Source organism: Oryctolagus cuniculus, chromosome 2, assembly GCF_964237555.1.
Source record: "Oryctolagus cuniculus chromosome 2, mOryCun1.1, whole genome shotgun sequence".
NCBI lineage: Eukaryota > Metazoa > Chordata > Mammalia > Lagomorpha > Leporidae > Oryctolagus > Oryctolagus cuniculus.
The window spans coordinates 108,338,580-108,358,830 of NC_091433.1; the positions used below are offsets into that span (position 1 = coordinate 108,338,580).

Genomic DNA, 20,251 nt, shown 5'->3' on the forward strand with positions numbered 1-20,251 from the left:
CTTCAGTATTCCTGTGAGGACGGAACAGCAACTTAGGCAGGTTAATGAATAACATGCAACTAGAGAAACAATTAATAATGTGCAATATTCAAAAAGGCTGGAGCCAGATTAATCTGTCTTCATACAACTGAACATGAGTTTCTTATTAACTGACTTTCTTGCAGTTGGAGTGACCCCAGAGGGAAGATGATATTTAAGGACGCAAACATAGATTTTTGTAAATGTCAGTGGGCTGTGTGTTGGGGCTGCCTCTGTTGGGACACAATGGGACACCTGGTAGACCTGACTGTACCTGGCAAGGTGCTGTGACTTCTGGAGTCAGTTAGCTGTGCTAATCAAAACACAGGAGCTGACTTGGCTGCAAAAAGCCCAGGTCTAGGTAAGTGATCTAAAGGGAACACAACGATGTGAAGAAGTCATCAAGGATCTGGCTTCCTTTCAACCTCAGATCCACCATTGTAGTCTGGATCCGCTACGGTGGGCCTGTAGTCCGAGTGGCTGCCGCACTGCGGGCCTCAACTGGCCTTCCGGGCAGGAAGAGGGAGGAAGTGACCTGGAGGAAGGGGTGGCACCTAATTCAGGAGAGCTGGATCTGCTGAGAAAGTCTGACATAAACAAAGGTCTCATTGGCCAGAAATGTCAGGAAGCTTCAAAAGGCTCATGGGAGAAAAAAAAATGGAGTTAAGAGAGAAGTTTATTTCCATGGGAACACACACACACACAAAGTCCATGCATAGTGTTTTCACTGTATGCATTTTCCACGACCCTTTGGAGGAGTCTTTGTATGTCGCATGGCTAGTTGTTACCCTGAGAAAATACGGCTGTTTCAGCCAGGTTCATGACTTCTCAAAACCAGACTCGGGTCTTGGCACCAAGGGAGAGGCGATGGGTGCTGGGTGGGTGACCAGAAGTGTGTGCCATCTTTTCTCTCCTGCCCCCAAGGAGCTGACACTGCCCTCTGTGGCTTCCCGTTCTGGACTTGAGGATCTCCAGTGTGAACACTGGGCTGTGGGCCAGGCCTCCTCCTCCAGGCCTGTGAGGCTTGTAACCTGCCCTTCAACTTTGGTTTTAAGCAAACTTACCTGTTTATACTTTGGGAGACACACAGAGAGAGGGAGCTCTCACCTGCTGGTTTACCCCCTAACTTACTCACAAAAGCACAGGCTGAGCTGAGTTGAGCAGGGAGCCAGAAACTCCATCTTAGTCTCCCACGTGTGGGTGGCAGGGAGCTAGCTACTTGAGCTAGCTCTCACCTGCTGCTTCCCCAGGTGCACAATAGCAGGAAACCGGAATTGTGCTGGAGCCGGGATTGACACCAAGGCACTGCCAATGTGGGCTGCAGGCATGGCGAGCAGTTGGTTAACCTCTGAGCCTGCCCCTGCTGCCCTTCCATTTTTAACCCATTAAGATACAACTCTGGAATGTCTGTTTTTTGTTTGTGCTCCACTTACAGCTTCAGGGTCCTCTGAGTGCTTGAACACACTTGGGAGTCCGACCCCCACAGGTGCGTGGCGGCTTCTTTTGCACAGGTCTTTTGCTCTCCTGCTGTCTGTTAACACGTCACAGATGGCACAGCACTCCCGTGTGGAACACACCAATACCGCGAGAGTTGTTTAAGCCAAAAAGGAGGTCCCACCTTCAAACAACAGAAGGTTTATGGCTCTCCTCACAGACTCCAGGGATTCCTGTCTGGCACCGCTCAGGAAGAACAACGGAAAACAGAACTCTGACATCGGAGGGCTGTCAGAGACAAAAACCGACAGAAACAAAGAGTCACCGAGCCGATCTGGTGTTGTGGAGGAAGACACGGAGGCCTGGAGAGACTGGGTGCCTCGCTCCAGGTCTGGTGACGGCCGAGCTCTGGGACAAGAAGAACTGCAGAGACAGCTGGGCACAGGCTCTCTTTCCCTTTGGCTGAACCTGTTAGATCCATTACTGAAGTGCCTGTGAGCATAGGAACGCTCCGATGCTGTAGATAATTAAGGGTAAAGTTATGGGAGGAACGAGGTGACAGCAACCCCTGATTGGCCATGCTTTGGTGTGTTCCTTACTGTACTCACCTGCAAAATAAAAACAATGGGAACACATTTTGTTGCTTTTGAGAGGACTAAGTGGAGTCGGTATGCAGAACAGCATCCAGTAGAAAGCAAAGGGGAGATGCTGCCTGTTGTTGTGATTCTCACCTCCTGTCCTCAGCAGGTTCTTGCTCAGGTAGCCTGGGCCCATCCTGCACACAGAGAGAGCCAGGGGGGACATGAAGTTTGTAAGTCAGGGCATTTGGTTTTAGTTACCAGCACCAAGGGGACTGCTCCTGAAACTGCTCGGCGTGGCACTAAATATGTGATCTGTGCTAGGAGAGGCTTTTCTAAAAGTCCATCTTTCTGGTCTGCATCTTCATCAGTGCAGTTGCTTTATTCTTTTTGTTTTTCCTTTGCAAAATGTGGCAGGCTTCACCCACAAGTCTTTTGTGCCATCTGTATAAGAACCAACTAAGAGAAAAGATATGTATACATGGAATTCTTATGCCCAGCAGAAACCCCTCCCCCCTTTTAAAGTTTTCCTAATTTGGCAATATTTTAATTCTCTAAACAACATGATGGAAGTTGATCAGATTTTGAAATTATCTTTGTCTTGTTTCATACTTGAAGGGCAAGAAAAATTTCCCTCTACTTCCTTACCCTCTCCCAGGGGTCATTTTCCCCTCTTTTCTCTGCCCTGTTTGCCCTCTGACCCTGCTGAGCTCTGCTGTTTCCAGGGACTTCTGAATCTAATTAATGTCTTAGCGGCTGTATAAGTGAGTTATGTGGGCAGGAGGATGTTGGAAACTTTGTGCATTCCTTAGGGAAAGCCTGGTTGTTTTTACAGGAATGCACATTCCCGGGGGGCAGAATGTCAGTGACAGACAGGTAAAGCCTCCCTAATGTACTTACACTCCACACATATCTGTTCCCGGATGAGCAGGTGCAATCTTCCCAGCATCTCTTTTGACATCTGGGCCATCACTAGCCATTATGGAAGCCAGCTGAGGGGGCAGATTGTCCAAACACGCTGCCATTGCAAATTGGTCTTAACCATCCCACCCGGGGAACCAGCCCCCAGGCCATCTCCCTCCTTTTTCCAGCCAGTTCACAACCATTTGTGTGCGGTGTGTCCCTAGATGATCTCCGTCAAGAACCCGTCTCCCCGAGGCCCCCAACTCTTTAAGTCTCCAGGATAGCAGAGGTGTGCCTGGGGGTGGGGGGGGGGAGGGCAAGGAGGGAGAGGCCAAGAGCCAAAGGAAGTTCTCCGCCAGAGGATACTGTCAGAGAGCCCAAGGCGGTCCCTCTGCCCCATGTTTCCATGGAAACATAGGAGGAGTGATGACAGCTAGCACTGCTGCACCATCTGCTTGGGACCTGGTGAATGATGGAGAAAAAAAAAAAAATACAGAAAGGAAAGGCACCTCAGATCCCAGGCTAGAACCATGGGGACATACCTGTGGAGACAGGGGAAGGCCTAAGATGCCAGAGCTACTGGTAGATGTGAAATCCATGCTGTCCGGGAGCCCCATGCTTTTTTTTTTTTTTTTTTTCCAGCTGAAAGCCTAGAGGGTTTACCCTGCAATCTCTAGATACAGTCCCAAACACCCAAGAAGCCACTGGAAGGAGAAGCAGGCCAAGTGATGTAGCAGTGGCTTTGCCGGAACAGGTGTTGTGACAGACAGAGCAGGGGAGGGAGTCAGGGCTGGGAAGCTTAGTGGTCAGCCCACCACCTTGCAGTGAGACATCCTGCAGAGCTGGCTTGCGGCCTGACATATTTTTCTAGAGGACCAGCAGGACTCTAGAGAGAGGACAAATGGCACCTGCTCACCAAGGCCACCCCTGAGTTGCAGCTGTGTCTTCAGAATAAGGCATGTGTTCATAAATCCCTCAAGGTTCCTCCCCTTTCCATTCCTGTCTACAGAGAAGTCTGAGCAAGATGCGGTGGGGTGCTGCTGGGGCCATGGGGCAGGTCCCAGTTCCAGGCTGGCAGGATCTGATGCGGCCCCTGCTAAGCGCACACACATGCCTGGCCCCAGACTGAGCGGGATTCATGTCTTGGTCCCTTTTTCTCACTGAAGGCTTAGCCTCAACAAACCAACAACCCTGACCTAGGGTGTATTGCTTACATGTATCTAGGCAGGGGGAAAAAAAACAAAGCCAAACCCACAGGTCACAGGTCACAAGGTTTATGGGATGCACAAAAGTTCTAACAGCTTTTTAGGAAACATCATTTAAAATTTCTATTTTAATTTAAGCAGTCTCTTGCTCTTTTACAAAAAAAAAAAAAAATCTTCCCTTTTACTTCTGGCCTTCTAATCCCAGAAAGTCCAATCCCTTTTTATGCTTTGTATTAAGGATTTAAAATTTTGACAACTAGATTAAGTGCTTGTTTTGGTTCGTGTACTCAGAGACTGGAGGACAATGGGGACATCTTCATAAACCAGATAAATAATAATGAAAAGATCTCCCCCATAAACTCTCATTCACCATTCTATAGTTTCCTTGTAGAAACTATTAATTTAGATTTATTTCCATGACAGCTTAGTAAAAAATGGTATCTACAACTGTTACTTGGGTTTCTTCAAAATCCCTCGTTCTTCAAGTGGACACTGGGCATCATAAAACCAGACCCTGGAAATGAAAGTCTCAAGGCAACAGGCCTCTCATGTAGAGGTCCCAAACAGAACAGGACAGATACTGCTAAGAAAGCATTTTTAAATACCCACAGTGCAATGGCTGGAGTATGTGCAGAGTTCCAAGTCTAAATCTACCCTCGACGACGTGGCGTGGAGAGAGGTCTTTTACGAGCAACCCCTCCTCCAGCTCTGCACCCCGAGTGCCTTTGCCCCGTCCTTTCCTGGGACCACGTATATATCTTCCGCTTCCTTCAAAGCCCACGTGGGACGAGCAGTGAATGGCCGTGGTGGGGAAGGGGAAGGGAGGGCGGGCCAGGCCCTGGTGAGGGGTGGGAGGAGGTCTCTTTCCTGCAGAAGCTTCCCAGCTGGGGCCAGGAGCACAGGATCAGGAAGAGCACACGTTGCGCTCGGTGTTCAGAACCTTGGAACTTGCAGTTCTTCCTCCCCCTCTCTCCTCCACCCTCCACTCCCAGCCTTTGTTCCTGGGAATGCTGTCTCCATCTCCCTTGTGCCAGAGCAAACATTTCCAGCCAGGCTGATGCAGAGGAGTGAGGAGGCAGGCTGTTTCTTCCCCACGTCTCCCCAAACGCGCAGTGGCCTGGGATTCGGGGAAGCCAGCCCTCACACCTGCACTTTTTCCTGTCTTCATATTCTCTTTGTTCTTTTGTGGCCTTGTGATTTACCTTCAACTCCTGACGGAGGTTTTTAAAGGCTGGGAGTTGTCAGCTTGTAAAAATCCTGACTTCTCAGACTGTGTCGATGCAGAGTCTGCCTTGATTTGGCGTTTTTACATTTTTGCACATTAGTTATGGATGCTAACACGCTGTTTCCTAGCTTGGGAGGGGGGTGGGGCTGAGCATTTAGCCATTCAATCTCAAGCAAGACCGAATCCTCACAGGCCTTTGGGTCTCCTACCTGTGTCCACAACTAAGTTTGTTAGTCCTCATCCCGAGGAGGGAGGGAGGGAGGGCGTGCGGTGGGAGGTGGGGGGTGGGGGGCAGCGTGTAGATTTTGGCCCAGGAAGGGGTCCTGTGACTTCTCCCCAAGGTCTTAATTTCTAGCGGCCCGGGTCATTAGTGGTTCTTGTCCAGAAAAGGAACAAAAGGGCGAGGAGTGGGAAGGCCTCCTGCCCTCACGGCGGGGAGCGTGGGGTTTGGGACCCGTGGCGAGGCGGAATCGCTTCCCGCTGGGCTGCTCTCTCCAGGAATTCGGGGCCATCCCCAGCAAGGCGCCCGGAGCACCGAGGGCTGGCTCCGGGGGCCAGGCCGGGAGGGCTGCACGGTGCTAGGCCAGCAGAGGAGACACGGAGCTCCAGCCCTCCCCTGGACGTGTGCTGTTTTCTCGGCGGGTCTGCAAAAAGTACGTGACACGGGACAACCGGCTCCAACATTTCTTTAAAAGCAGGAAGGTAACAAAACAAGGACTTGATTTTTCCGGAGCTCCAAGGAGGGATCCAGTATCATTCTCTCAGCGGACAATCAGCCACTATCCGGACCGCAGAGGGGGCAGGAAGTTGGCAGCGGCCTCGCCCCCTCCTCTGTAGGGAATAAAGAGCCGGGAGGGGGCTCACAGGGGCCGGCCAGCCTGGGGACCCCGCTGCAGGCCAGCGCTGCTCCAAAGCCGGTCCTCTTGGACCAGATTTCCCCCCGACCCTCCGCCCCGCGTCGCTTCCCCTTTATTTCACCTAACTTACTGACTCCAGACATTTGAAACGAATCGTGCACGGCGCTGCCGTGGGCTGCACAGCGAACTCCCGCCGTGCCCCGGGCGGCCTGGGCATCGCCCAGCGCCCACCCAGGGTCTGCAGTCCGCGCATCGCGCGTCGGAGCACCCGGCGGGGTCAAGTGGATCCCGGGCCGCGCAAGAAGTGCGTGCAGCCGGGGGCAGGGCCGGGTGGGGCCGGGCGACCGCGAGAGGCGCAGGGATGCGCAGGCCGGCGCTCGGCTCTGCATCCCCCCCTTGCCTTGCGCTCGGGCCCGCAGGTCGACCCAGGACACCCGCGGGGGGCCGAGGGTCAGGCGGGCCGCCGGGGCCCAGGCTGCCCAGAGGGCCGATCCCGCCGCGCGGCCTGCGAGCGCCGCGGGACCCCGAGGAGCCGCGCGGAGCGCAGGGGCGCGCGCGGCGCGGGGCTCACGGCGCGCGCGCGCGCGCGCCTCGGCCTCGCCCGCGCACACGCGCCTCCCGGAGAAAGGCGGGCGGGCGGGCGCACAGCACCGCGGCGGCGGCTGCAGCGGGCCGGGCCGCCGCGAGGGCGGGGAGGAGGGGCGGGCGCAGCGCCGGGGAGGGGGCGGTGGCGGCGCGGCGAGCTCGCCGCTCTCTCGTGAGTGTGCCTGCGCGCGAGCCGGCGAGCGGGTGAGTGTGCTGGCCGCTGCCGCCCGGGAGTCGGGGGTGGGGGACGCCGGGAGGCTCCGAGTCGGGGGCGGGCGGCGGGCGGTGGCGGCCGCTCCGGCGCGGCCGGGATGCACCTTGAGCGGCGCCTTTCGTTGCAGCGCGCGGGCGGCCCGGACCTCGGCGAGCGGCGGCAGCGGGAGCGGCGGCGGCGCTGACACCTCCCACCATGGACAGCTTCGACTTAGCCCTGCTTCAGGAATGGGACCTCGAGTCGCTGTGGTGAGTCCCCGGGCCGGCCGCTTGGGGCCGGCGGGAGCGGCAAGGAGCGGCCGCGGCGGCCCGCGCGCCCTCACCTGGGCCGGGGGCTCCGGGCGGCCGCCGCCGTTGGGGGTGGGGTGGGCCGGGGATGCCCGCCTCGCCGGCTCCTGCCTGCCTCCCCCGGCTGCATGCGCGGCCGCCTCCGTCTTTCTGTCCGCACCCCCCCCCCGTCCCCTCCCTTCGGTGCTGCCCGCTCCAGTCCCGGGGCCGGTGATCCGGGGAGCCGCGGGCAGAGCGCAGCCAGGGAGAAAGCAGCGATTTTTAGAACGTGTCACTAATGGCTGGGGACCCACCCCTCGGCCCGCAGCCCCCCCACCCCCGGGCAGGGGGGGTGCTTCCTTGCCTCTGGCTGCGCCGCCTGGCTCTGTCTGACCCGGGCGCACACCGGCGACCCCCTGGAGTTGGTGCTGCTTGCGAAGTGCCCTTCGAGGATGCTCGAGCCCGGTCCGCACCGCGCCGGGTCTCGGCGGCTGCATCCTGCCTGTCTGTCCCACCCACTCCCACCGGAGCTGGGAAAGTGAGCACGCGGGGCACCGGGCGATGGCTTCTCCGTGCAGCATTCCAGAGGCCTTGGCCCAGGGACGATCCTTTCCTGCGATGCCTCTGGGCCCGTTCTTCACACCTCTGCTCAGTTGCACCACTCCTCGTCCTCCTGGTCCTCCGCGCGCCCCTTAGGTCCCTTTATGCCAAGCTCACAGCGCGCGCAGCCCGCAGTCTGCGGGGCTCTCCCGGGTTGTGTGCGTGGCGAGTCTCACACGCAGGAGTTGTTGTAGGTCAATCGCCGCGAGACGCAGTTTTAATTCCAGTTGCGGGTGTCTTCCATAATATCCCATTGGCTGCTTCAGCGTCCCTCTTATTCCCCCCTTCTTCCCGCCCCCACCCCTCTATTCCTAAATGTGCCCAACCAGCCCTGCTGTGGGGGTACAGTTACCGCCTGCATATTCCTGGAGGAACTTGGGTTGCGTTTAATATTTACGACGATGAACATCTGCTGGAACAAGCACATTAACTGCAACTGTGTTCTGCCTCTGCTAATCCCTTATTGTAGAACTGAGCTTGTTGTTAGTTTTTTTTTTTATAATTCGTTAAAGAGTTCACATGTGTCTACAACTGCGAGTGGTGTGCAGATGAATATGCAAGGCACCGTTTTAGAGCTAAGTTGCTTTATGATTTATGGCTCCTATAGATGATGTGTGGTATGTGTATGTTCTCGGTGATTTAGACGGCCATTGAGTTATTTGCCTAGAGACAGGTGTAACAAAATACACTGGACACAAGGCGAGTGCATTATCGAGCAGTTTTTTGTCAAAGATCCGAAGATGAGGAAGTACCGCTTTGCGTAGTGCTGGCGCCTGTAAAACACACAAGATGGGCCCTAATGCAATAAAACCTGTACATATTATGCTGCAAACTTCAAAGCGCCAGTGGAGGAAGAATATGAAACATGTTATTACTCTATAAAAGTTGCTAATTACCGTGTTGCTGCTCCTGGGGTTATTTCAGCCTTTCATTTACGGATACCTGTTATTTTACAGGTTTGCATTTACAAATGTTGGTTTCTGGCGCATGTTCAGTAGGTTTCCCGATAGAAGCTGTACCTTAAAAATGACTTGTGCCTTTTTAAAAGGGCAGGCTGAGAGTCGAAGGGAAGAACTCAGCACTGTGGCATCCTTTTTCTGCCGCTTGTCTGGTTGCCGACTCAAATTGTGCGCCCCCGTGTCTTTTGTGAGTGGTGTTGTGAGATGGTCAGCCTTGGTTGGTGGGCCGTTGCTGCTCACAGCCTGCTCTGTTTCCCTTTGCCCCCTCCGTGTCCAGCTGAGTGTACCTGGGACACCGTCACAGAAGAAATCTTTGTTGAATTGGGCTGGAAATTTATATATTAGCCGCAGTACGTTATTGTTGTGAACAAAGACAGGAGTTGAGTGTTTCTAAAAGGAGCTGGGCTTGAAGTCCGGTTGGAATCTGCACGTCGGTTTTTGGCCCAGGAAAGCAGACAGGCTTTCTCGTTCGCAGTAAAGGACAGGTTAGGTTGATGGAGGGAGCGCTTTCTCTTGTTTTGCAGATGTAACACTTAGATTTTGCAGAAGCTTCTAGGTGTCTGCTGTTAAAGGTAAACCAGACTCCTTCAGTATGTGTTTGTAATGTGGTCAGACATCTTCTCAGTTGTAGTTGAATACTTGGATGGTATCTTTTAATGCATTTGCATGGCTGACTTAAATTTTCAGGTTTATGGGTTACTTTGAAGTTTGGAGAGGATCTCAAATAGCTAATATTTGAGTCTGTTCTGTGTGTCTGATATTTTCATGCCCATAGTTTTCTCACATGCATTTCCTTGCCATCCTGGATGTGGTTAAGTGCTGGTATTCTCGTTCTACAGAGTAGGGAATGTAGGATTTGAACCATTAAAGATTTCACTGGGCCCATAAAACAGATGACAGCAGACTTTAAAAAGTGAACATGTTCAGAACACTTGCTAGTCACCAGACACTGTTCTTGGGCCATTGCATGTTTTAATCCATTCAGTTGTCACAGCGGTTTATGAAGCAAGTACTGTCTTTAGTCCCATTTTACAGATCGAGTCATTGAAGACTGGGGAGATCAGAGGACCTGCCCAGTGTCGCATATTAGGACCAAGAACTTCCCCTTAAAGCCCTGTTTTCTGTCTTCAGATCCAGTGGACGTCCTAAATCCTGAAGCTGTCTCCTCATTTATAAGGGCAGCTATGAAATTAACTGCAGAGCAAAATCTTGAAGGACAGGAAGTGAAGTTTCTGATAAAATATCAAGGAAAGGGAGAGTCAGGGCCCTAAGTGGTAATGACCTCAAATCAAACGTTTGAAAACAAAGACCACGATTATGCCTGTGTGTGATGTTTTAACTTGCGAAGTAGGATACACATTTTAAGTGAAGACCGTGGAAAATGTCTTCCTTTAATTTACCATAGACACTTTTCTGTCGAGGAGTAAGGAAGATGTGCAGTTTAAGCACAGGAGAGAATCTTGCTCTAAATCCTCACAACTTTTTCTGATTGGCAGATGCTGTTTTCCAGTAAAACACATTGCCGTTTATTAGTTGCGGCTGTGGCTTTGAACCTGACCTCACTCACTCTGGTTGTCACAGAAAATGTCCTCCGTGAGCCTAGGGACAATACGAAGGAAAGAGTTGGGGACTGTTGAGTGTGATCAAGGCAGACAATCGGTTTACAATCCAGGAGCCACCCCCCTGCCTCTTTGCATACCCTCCCCCCACACTCAGAGTCACCCACACTTATTTCTCGAGGTAGGTCTTTGGAGCCTGAATTATCCAGATTGCCGTTTCACTTTTTTTCTTTTCCACCTTACCTTGATGTTGGGAAGGATGGCCCTTGGACCCACCACTGCCCATCTGTGGTTCGCCACTAGAATGGAGAACTTGGAATAAGGGGAGTGCGCTCGCTCTGTGCTCAGTTCCACAGCTTCTTGTGGAACAGGGTCCTGAAGAATTGGAGATTCGGCCCATGTACGGGGGCACAGGTACCCAGGAGCAGGGTTCCCACTCAGCCTTCTCTTCTCCCTGTGTTCTGCCGGCTTTGGCTCAGCTGCTGGACACAGCAGCCATTCCTCAGGGCCTTTAATGTAATGAGGGTCCTTTTTAACTGGCCACCTGTTGCTTTCCTTTATTCCTTTCACAATGTTTATTGATCATTTCTTAAGTACCGGACGGTGTGCTGGCTGCTGTGGGGGATACAAAGATGAGTGAAACATGGGCTGTGCAGATGATTTGTCGAGTAGGGGAATGAGACAGGCACGTAGACGAAGAAGGAAATTCTCAACACTGGTGATTCAGCAAAGAGACCGTATTTGGGACTGGGATGGGTGCTGGGGGAAGGAGAGAGGAGACATTGAGTTTTTTTTTTTTTTTTTTTTTAAGGCAGCTTCCATGGAAAAGGTGGCCTTTGAACCAAGCCTTGGAAGATGAATGGGATTTTTGCAGACAGTGGGGAGAGGGCCATTGAGAGGACATGGAGGCATCTTGGCCAAGGGAAGAGCCTGAACGAAGGCTCTCGTGGTGTCTCTGCAAGATCTTTCCATGAGTCATAGTGGAATTACCTGTACCGTGTATTTTAAAGCTGCAGAATGCTGTCGTCAAACGTGGTTTCAGTGAATGAGGAGAGTTTTCCAAAATGTACTTAATCGAGTTTGCGTTGAATCCTCCTCAGCTGGGGGCACGTTGTAGTTGTTGGGCAGAAAGTCTGCTGAGATGCTGTAGTTAACAATCAGACCCTCCCTGCCACTTTCCCTCCCCCTAGCTTTATGAATAAGTCAGAATCCATACCCTCTTGTTTAATCGGGCACTGTAGTGTGTCTCCTCTCAAACTGGAACCCTTGAAATGGCAACCAGTGGATTGTCTCATACGCATCAGTTTATTCAGTAAGATCTGCAGGTGATTAGGTGTTACTGTAGCACAGTGGCTTTAGACCATGAAGCACAGCAACACATACGCTGAACATTATGTAGCCCAACCCCTCAGGTGTGCACGTGAACACAGGACTGAAACAAGTGGCAGGAAGTAACCTTTAGTCCTGCTGTGTGTGATGCACTTTGAGACTGGCATCTGTTTCTTTTTGTCCCGGGCATTTCTCATCTCTGGGTTGAAGCATAGAGCTTTAAACCCTCTACTGTCAGGGCATGCAGAGGAGAGAGACTGAGCCTGTTGGGAAGACAGGAGAATCAGCCCTGCACCTGAGTGTCTGTACCGCAAAGCCAGCACTGCCCATTGCTGGGGTGGGGGTGGGGGGGTGGGGGGGCAGCTCCTGTCCAGGGAGTCAGGTCCCCACGGCGTTTGAAACGGATCCCGGAGAAGTGGAACTTAAGAGAGAGGGAGAAAGCACGTGGAGGGAAGACAGAGGCTAGGAGTATGGCGGGACTGAGGTGTGGGGCTTGCTGAGGGACACAGTGGTGGTAACTAGAGCAGGGTGGGGATGCACTGCACTCCTCTAAGGGGGAGGGGAGCGAAGCTGAACCAGCAGAGCTTGGGCTCAGTAGGACACTTCCCAGTGGTGCTTGAGTTCCCTTCTACTCAACCACCCGTGGCCGTCACAGGACTAGAAAACTCCCCGCAGCCCTGCTCTTGGCCCTCAGGTGCCACGACTCTTTCCTCCAGCTGTAATAAAGCAAACATGGTAAGGCCTACCCCGTCCCCCTCCCCGTTTTTTTTTTTTTTTTGCCCTTTTGTGTCAAAGCAGAGAGGGAGAGCTCAGGTGGATTGAGCCCCAGGTGTGCTTCTTGAGAGCCGCTGGTTGGCCACGCTCACTCTCATGGGTCAGAAGGACCGTGTGATTGGCTGCAGCGGCTCTCTCACTTGCTGAGAGCCTCAGAGCAAGCGCCCTGAGCAAGGGCAGGGGTGTTTTTGAGAGGCCTGGCGGCCAGGGTTAGGGAGTGTGGGCTGCGGTGCTGAAGGGGCTGGTGGCCTGCATGGAGGAGGTGGAGAGGGGGCGTGGTAGCCACTGGTGAGTAGTTCCAGCCCGGGGCCTTGTGTGGGGTGTGTTTTGGAGAGGGGAAGGTGGGGAGACTGGTTAGGTGAGGGTGCAGGCTCGGCTGGGGGCCGAGAGGGTACCAGGGAGGTTGAGAGTTGGATGTGCAGCTCTCTGGGAGGACGAGTCGTGTGGGGGGAGCGATTCCTTCCTGTGCTCTAGATTCTCACTGTGAAAATGTAGGAGGGTTATGAAATGCCAACAGTCTATTCTGGGAGAGCGTTCCTGTGATCCACAATGGGGCTAATCGGCGACGCTTTAGCCGCTTGAATGAAGCCCTTTGGCTGGATGCAGGTGGAGACGATAATCAACTTCAGAGAAAAAATAATTTCTTAAGAGGAAATGCAAGGTTTTTGTGTGTGAGAGTGGGATTTTGAACCTGGAATAGATTTGCCTGTTGAAATTGTCTTTATTTTGAGGATAAAGCCGTGGTGGCCAAATCAAGGCCATAAAAGACAATTTTAATATCATTTAATGGTAACATAATGTTTTCTTGTTTTATTTCAAAGTGAAATCCATAAAACTTACTTGCAGTGTTGGCTGTTCCCCTTTGTCTGGGAACTTAATTGAGGTTTCAGAATTCAGCTGGCTGCAACCTTGCTTTCTCTTTGGCCCTGGGCAGCTCACGGTTTTTCTCATTTCCTATTCTCAGGCTTGGTTTAATCACTTATAAAATGACAGCACTTATGCTGGCCTACCTCGTAAGGTTGTGATGTTAAGTAATAAAAGTGTCAATTGCTCTGTGAATGCCAAATGCAGTTCTTTTATACCCTCTGCTTCCTGTAAAATGTCTCCCTTTCATAAACAAGGGACGCATATGCAAAGGCCACGTTGGGTCAGGTTCAGCAGTCCGTGCCTTGTGCTTGCAAGTCGCATCCCCGGGGTTGGGCCCTGGGGACATTTCCAGTAGAGGCTGGTAGTTTGTCTCGGTTGTGCTCACAGTCCAGCGGACAAATATGCCCTTACCCAGGGTTGCACGGCTAACATATGTAGACATGTGAACCATTACATAATCTTTGATGTTGCACTGAGAATGCATTGTATTAGCAACCATTACATCAAATGACTTCATTTGGCACCGAGGGTCTCATTAAATTATGTCAGGCTAATCATAATTTAGTTTCACCAGAAGCAGAATGCACAGCTACACCAGGGGAAGAGGACTCCACACCACCCACGAAAGGCAAACGGGTTAATGTCGAGAAGCTAACAGCTGGGGCCCTGGTGGAGGCCCTCCGTTGTCTGAAGGGGCCTCTCTGCCTTCCAGGGGGCCCCAAGGCTGTGAGGCCAGTGGGTGTGATGCGCCGTGGGCTGTCTCGGATTCAGTGAGGAGACGCGTTCCTGGGCAGGTGGGCCAGCAGCAGCAGGCTGTCTCCGAGAGAGAGCCTTCTGACTTGGAAATTCTGTTGTGCTTTGCGTGGAAGGGGAGCGGGAAGCTGAGCTGCAGAAGTCATTAATCGTATTCACTTGTGGATTTCCCCCTCTGCAATTTCTGCACTCACCTGTGGAGAAAGGCACCGAGGGTACTTAAACTTCTTCACATAATTTCTTCCCAGGAGGCCCATTGTTGGCCGAGGTAAACAAAATGACTGTAATTTGGAGACCACTCTAACACAGCAACTGGGCTTAGAGTTATGTGCTTAACTTCATGCTGAAAATAATTTTATTTTTTTTGCTTTTTTGTGGACAGGAAATTAGTTTTCAGAAATCCCCTCGAGGTCTGTAGTATGAGTCTGTTAGATTTTCCTTGTCATACGTGTACTGTTTACCTGACTTAGGAAGTGACAGGACACATTTTCTGTCACTGTTCATTGAAATGCTAATTAATTACATGGCAGTTTTGATAGAAAAAAGTCTCTTCTGCCAGTGATCATTGCCATTTCTGGGAAATGCCTTTTTTAAAAAATTTAAGAATATGTTTGTTTGTTTTTTTGAAGACTGTTTATGGCAGAAGGGGAGGGCGGGGTACAGACAGCTGTTTTGAGAGCCTAGGTCAGAGGACTTACCTCTCACGCGGGGTGTGTTCTCCAGGTTGCACGTGCCTCCCCATAACCTAGGGCATCCTGTTAAAATCCGCAGGTTCTACCTTACAGGGCCGGGGTGGGACCCTGGTTGGGCCTTTCTAACCAGCTCCCAGGTGAGAAGTAGTGCTGGTCCACAGATCCAGCTTTGGATTGCAGGGACTAAATGGATTAAAAACAATTCCTCTGAAAAGACAGTCCTTCAGAACCCGTCTTTCCTCCTCCCTGTTTGTGTGATCACACTGGACTCCGTAGAGCCGGAAGGTCTCAGTGGGATGCAGTGCTTATTTTTGTGAGGCTTTCTGATACAGTTCTGACGAGCGAGGGCAGGGGGCGCTTAATTGTATCCAGGTGAGGCTATGGTGGGACATAAGCATGAAGACCTGAATAAACACAATTTGTAATCAACAGGCTGACCACTTCTTACAGCTTTCCAGTTGGTCCTGTGCTGTATCACGGGCGATGGTCTTGCTGACATGTCCAGCTTTGTGGGGGCTGTCACAGTTACTCCTGTGGCTGCCTAGGGTTTAGACCAATGTCCCCAGTCCCTCCTGGCCACTCTGATTGGGAGGGCAGTGGTGCTGGGGTAGGGTGGAGGTTGAGGAGTGGGAGTGGGGACAGCTGTGTGCAGAATGACTGGCCTGAGTTGTTAGTGACTTCTCCAGAAGTCACAACCCTGACTCCAAGTGGAACCAACAGCAGGTCTCAGATCTGTCCCCACACGGCCATCACCACAGAGTACCCTGAGCCTGTTGGGTGGTCCACCTTAGCTAAAGACTCCGTGTTTGATTCCAGTAGAGAAATAGGCATATAGGACTGATGCCATGAGAATCTGTAGTGTAACTGACTGTATGTGTGCTGGGACACTGGTGGGGAGTCTGTTGCTTTATTGTCTTAATGAGGGTATGCATGCACGTTCCTACGCATTTCTGCTGTCTGACACGGGCAGAGAAGGTTGTTAGAACAGAAAGGCACGTGGGATGTAAGCCGTTGTTGAGTATTTCTGATTTGGAAATGAAAGCTGAATTTTCAGGACCAGTAGGACAAATTTAAATCTTGGGGCCCTGGGAATGTGTGAGCTGGGGGAAGGTGGTGCTTGGTGTAGCTAATCGGCTACTGCTGCATTGTACAAGAGAGGGGTGATGTAGACGACTCTGGATCAAGAACAAACGGCCTCTCTTGGACCCAGAGCTTTGCCCCATTGGGTGCTGAGTAGAACACTCAGGAATTCCTTAGCAGCAATGGAAGCGGCAGACCGGGGCCAGCTGAATGCTGACCTGCAGTTGTGTCTCGCAGGCCATTGGCCCAGGACTCCTGGTTGACCACTCCATGGGTTGTCCACGTGGTCCTGCTTGCACCCTTTCGTCCCAGCCACGGCCCAGGCCAGGGAGCCTGCTGGTGTGATTTCTGTGTGCACTGCTGAGCGGGGAGATGCCATGGAGCTTGGCGACTGGGCCTCAGTCCTGGCCCGGGGCCCCTGTAGCTTTCTGAAGTGGGGACTTGGGGCTCCTCAGACCCAGATGGGGAGTGCTTCCTTGCAGGCCTTCTTCCCATTTGGGTCTTTGTGTGTTCTGAAGCATCCTCGCTCTAGTCCCTTCTGTTCTGTAGCAGTGGTGGGCAGGAGGCCTCACCTGAGGGGAAGGTGTAGATTCACAGTGGACGAGCTGGCACTCCGAGGAATGGAAACGCGGGACTGTTCTGGCTTCTGAGTGTGGAAGGAAAAGCTAACAGGACCTTGATTCCCTGTGGTCTGCCATTGCAGAACTAGCTGTGTGCCCATCGAGGCCGAAGCCCTTGGCGTCGCCTGCGTTGTCTGGGCTCAGGTCATGGTGACATGGGTCAGGCTCGTGCAAGCCAAGGGACAGTTTGCAGCCCAGGACAGGGGTGCCCACAGTACCTGTAGAAGCATCGTGGCTTGCGGGACAGGCAGCCAGTGGTGCCTCAGGGCCCTCCTACCGTGTGCCTTTTTTTGTTGATGGTTGGTACCTTCCCTGTAATGTATGTAGTATAGCTTTGTCTCGGAATTAAATCTTAGGTGACTATTTATTTTTGTTATTAAGTAGAGTTTCATCTTTTTTTTTTTTTTTTAAAGATTTGTTTTAATTATTTGAAAGGCACAATTAGAGAGAGACCTTCCATTCTGTGGTTCATTCCCCAAGTGGCTATAACAGCTGGGGCTGGGCCAGGCTGAAGCCAGGAGCCTGGAACGCCATATGGGTCTCCTATGTGGGTGCAGGGACCCAAGCACTTGGGCGATTTTCTTCTTTCTTGGGCTCTTATCAGGGATCTGGATTGGAAGTGGAGCAGCTGGGACTTGAACTGGTGCCCTTATGGGATGCTGGAGTCCAGGCAGTGTCTTTGCCTGCTGTGCCACAGTGTGAGCAGAACACCTGAGCAAAGTCTGCTGAGAAAGCTGGTGCATCTTTACGACTAGCTGGGTACCCTCATCTCAGGCCCACCTTGAATTAGACCCCCAAAACTGAGTGAACAAGTTCCAAGAATAGGAGTTAGTATTTATAGTCGGAAAGTATGGTATTTGAATTGTGAAGACCTGAGTAATTAGTTGCATAACAAATTTCTGTTCTGTTCTTCACTCTTAGCGCTTAGTGGAATGGGAGCCGTGTATGAGCCCCGGAATGGCATCGCGTACGATAATGCGTCACAGCGCGTAGCCAGTGCCGAGGGCTTCCCAGGGCTCTCCGTAGAGCTCTTTTTCCAGCTTTCTAGATTTCTGTGTTGAGATGAGCAGTCACTTATTGAGGTAGGCAGAAAAGTAAGATCATGTTTCTAGCCCTTGATGTGTTTATGTGTTAGCCTGTACCAGATTATTTCAAGTGGACACAAACATAGAGTTTTTAGTGGCCTGAAAGCCTTTGGGGTATATGCAAGGGGACCCTGGCCAGGAGGTGTGAGAGAGGATCTCCTGGAGGAGGTGACATCTGATTTGGGAATTAAAGGAGGACTCGGAGTTGGCTAGGCTGGGAGTGGATGGGGACCTAGCAGCTGCTGCATGTGAGCGAAGGCAAAGTGGTGCAAAGTAGCAGAGTCTACCACAGGTAAGCTGCAGGCCTGGGGTGTTCACACAGGGAGCAGCAGGAGAGGCGGTAGGGAGTGGAGTGGCGACCTGTTCTTGGAGGGCCCCTGGTGGCATTCTAAGGAGCTTGAGCCATCTCCAGCAGCTGGTGGCCTGCCGCTGGGGACTTTGAGCAGAGCGGTCACATCTGTGCCTTGTTCTTGCTGGAAGGCATTGCGCATACTAGAGTCTGGTGGGTGTGGGGGGCCGTACCTGGGGCAACACGAGGTCAGATGAGGAGCGATGGCTGGCAAGGCCAGAGCAGGCGAGGGAGGACAGAGGCAGGGAGGTAGGTGTGTTGGAGAGGAGGTCCTTAGGGGGCTTCGTGGACAGAACTTGCTGATGGGCTAGGAGGAAGGGAGCATGGGGGGCCCGAGATGCATTTAGGGTACACGGCTTGGGTGGTACAGTGGGGCGTTTGCATGAGGGGCTGACTGAGCAGGGAAGGGTGAAGTGTTTGGACTTGAATGGGTTCTGTTCAGGTGCCTTGAGCGCCATGCAGGTGGAATTGCCTTAGAACGTGTACCGGGTGATGCTGACACTCGCGAGGAAGCTGGGGGCAGAAATAAAGACTCCGGAGCTGTCAGCATACGGGTGAAGAGGATGGGGATTGGACGAGGAGTGGGGAGAGAATGAGAAAGGCTGGGGTGCTGCAGGCCGCTTGGGATGGAAGTTGATAAGCCGGACCGGGGAGAGACGGTACGGTCCTGGGCAAGAGGGCGTTGGGGAGGCTTTTGGGGTGGGCAGTGGGGGTGGAAGAATGAAGAGGAGTTGGGAAAGATGGCGAGAGCCACAGGAGGAAGTGGGTGTGCTGGGGGCAGGTTAAGAGGAGGGATAAGAGGGTGCTGCAGGTGCCCTGGGCAGAGGGGGATTTTTTTTGCTTATTGTCTGTAGATCACAGACTTGAGTATAGTATTAAGTGTTCGACTGTAAAATGTAACTAACAGGTGCTTCATAGTTATTTTTGAATAAATGACTTAATCAGTGAAAAGTCTGCACAAGCCACTTTAGCATAAGTCTCTGTCATTCTCTCTGTAATTTAATTAGGGTGTTTTTGTAAGGTAATTTTGATTCGGAAGTAATTGGGTGAGGTTACAGCGCGGGGAAGAATTAGTGAACTTGTCTAATTGTGGACTATTTTAAGTGGATGTTTAAAAACTGCTTTCAGACATGAGATCCTGACAGTCAGGAGCGCCAGCGGGTCGTTCCGATGTTGCTGATGGCGTGTCCCCAGAAGGGTGGCCAGGCCAGCTGCTCAGGGTGTCTCCACGGTCTCATCTGTGAGGCTGTTTGATGCTGAGCCCTGTCTGGGTACCATACAGTCTATTTAAGCTCCATATCTATTTGTATCATTGCCTGGCTCATGGAGAAGGAAACAAGCAGAGTCATTTGCTCAGGGTCCCACAGCTAACGTGGCAGGGTTGGGATTTTTTCATACAGGCAGTATGGCTCTGGAGTCCTTCCGGGTAACTTCCATCCTGTAATGTCTCTGCATGACAGAGCAGAAGGGCCTGCGTTCTGGGGTGCCATTGAACCTTCACATTTAGGTTGAATGTAGAAATGGTGTCTCCTAGGAACAGTGAGATACGGAAGATCATCTTGAAATTTATTTTGGACTTTTCTAAAGTTTTATTTTATTTGAAAGAGTTAGATGAGGAGGGGAAGCGGGAGAGGTTTTTCATCTACTGGTTGACTCCCCACATGGCCCCAAAGGCTGGGGCTGGGCCAGGCTGAAGCCAGGAGCCTGGAACTCCATCTGGATCTCCCATGTAGGTGGCAGGAGCCCAAGCACTTTCCTTGGCACATTAGCAGGGAGCTGGATCAGAAGTGGAGTAGCCAGGACTCACACCTGCACTCATACGGGACATGGGCATTGCAGGTCGGTGGCTTAACCCCCTGTGCCACAACGCTGGCCCCTGTGTTGAACGTTTTAAAGTCAGGATGAACAATAAAGTATGCTTGTTCCAAGTTTTTATGTGTTGTAGTCTAGTGGGATTCCAGTTAAAAAGGCTTCGCTGTGCATGAATTGTATGTAACGCATTGTCATTTTTAGGTACTGCTGGTTTTGTCAGTTTTAAAATGTATAATAACACTGTGTCTATATATTTTCCTTTAATTATTTGTCAACTCGTAAAACCATCAATTTGACAAGTTTTATGGACGAGGAAAATGGTGACAACTGCTCACCACAGCTGGTCACATCTCCCAACACACCTAAGTATAACTTTATTAATGACAGTGATGGTGCAGAAATAAAATTGACGCAAGTGCCTTGTGAAAGTCCTTTGAAATGGCACATCAATGATTATTTTTCCCCCTCCCATGTAGCTCATCTTGCA

The 20,251-nt window shown here is 51.9% G+C and overlaps 1 protein-coding gene across 5 annotated transcripts in view; it reads left to right on the forward strand.

The window, feature by feature from the left end:
- The window catches only part of AFF3 (ALF transcription elongation factor 3), a 598,192-nt gene that overhangs the window by 30,851 nt on the left and 547,090 nt on the right, over positions 1–20,251 (forward strand). For 4 of the 5 annotated variants that reach the window (XM_051842639.2, XM_051842642.2, XM_051842641.2 and 1 more), the window contains exons 1-2: positions 6,855–7,009; positions 7,147–7,267. In XM_051842639.2, the coding sequence (XP_051698599.2) occupies positions 7,215–7,267 (53 nt within the window). In that variant the 5' untranslated portion in view covers positions 6,855–7,009; positions 7,147–7,214. Of the gene's footprint in view, positions 1–6,854; positions 7,010–7,146; positions 7,268–20,251 lie in introns of those variants that run through there. The other variant, XM_051842640.2, reaches the window with a different exon arrangement.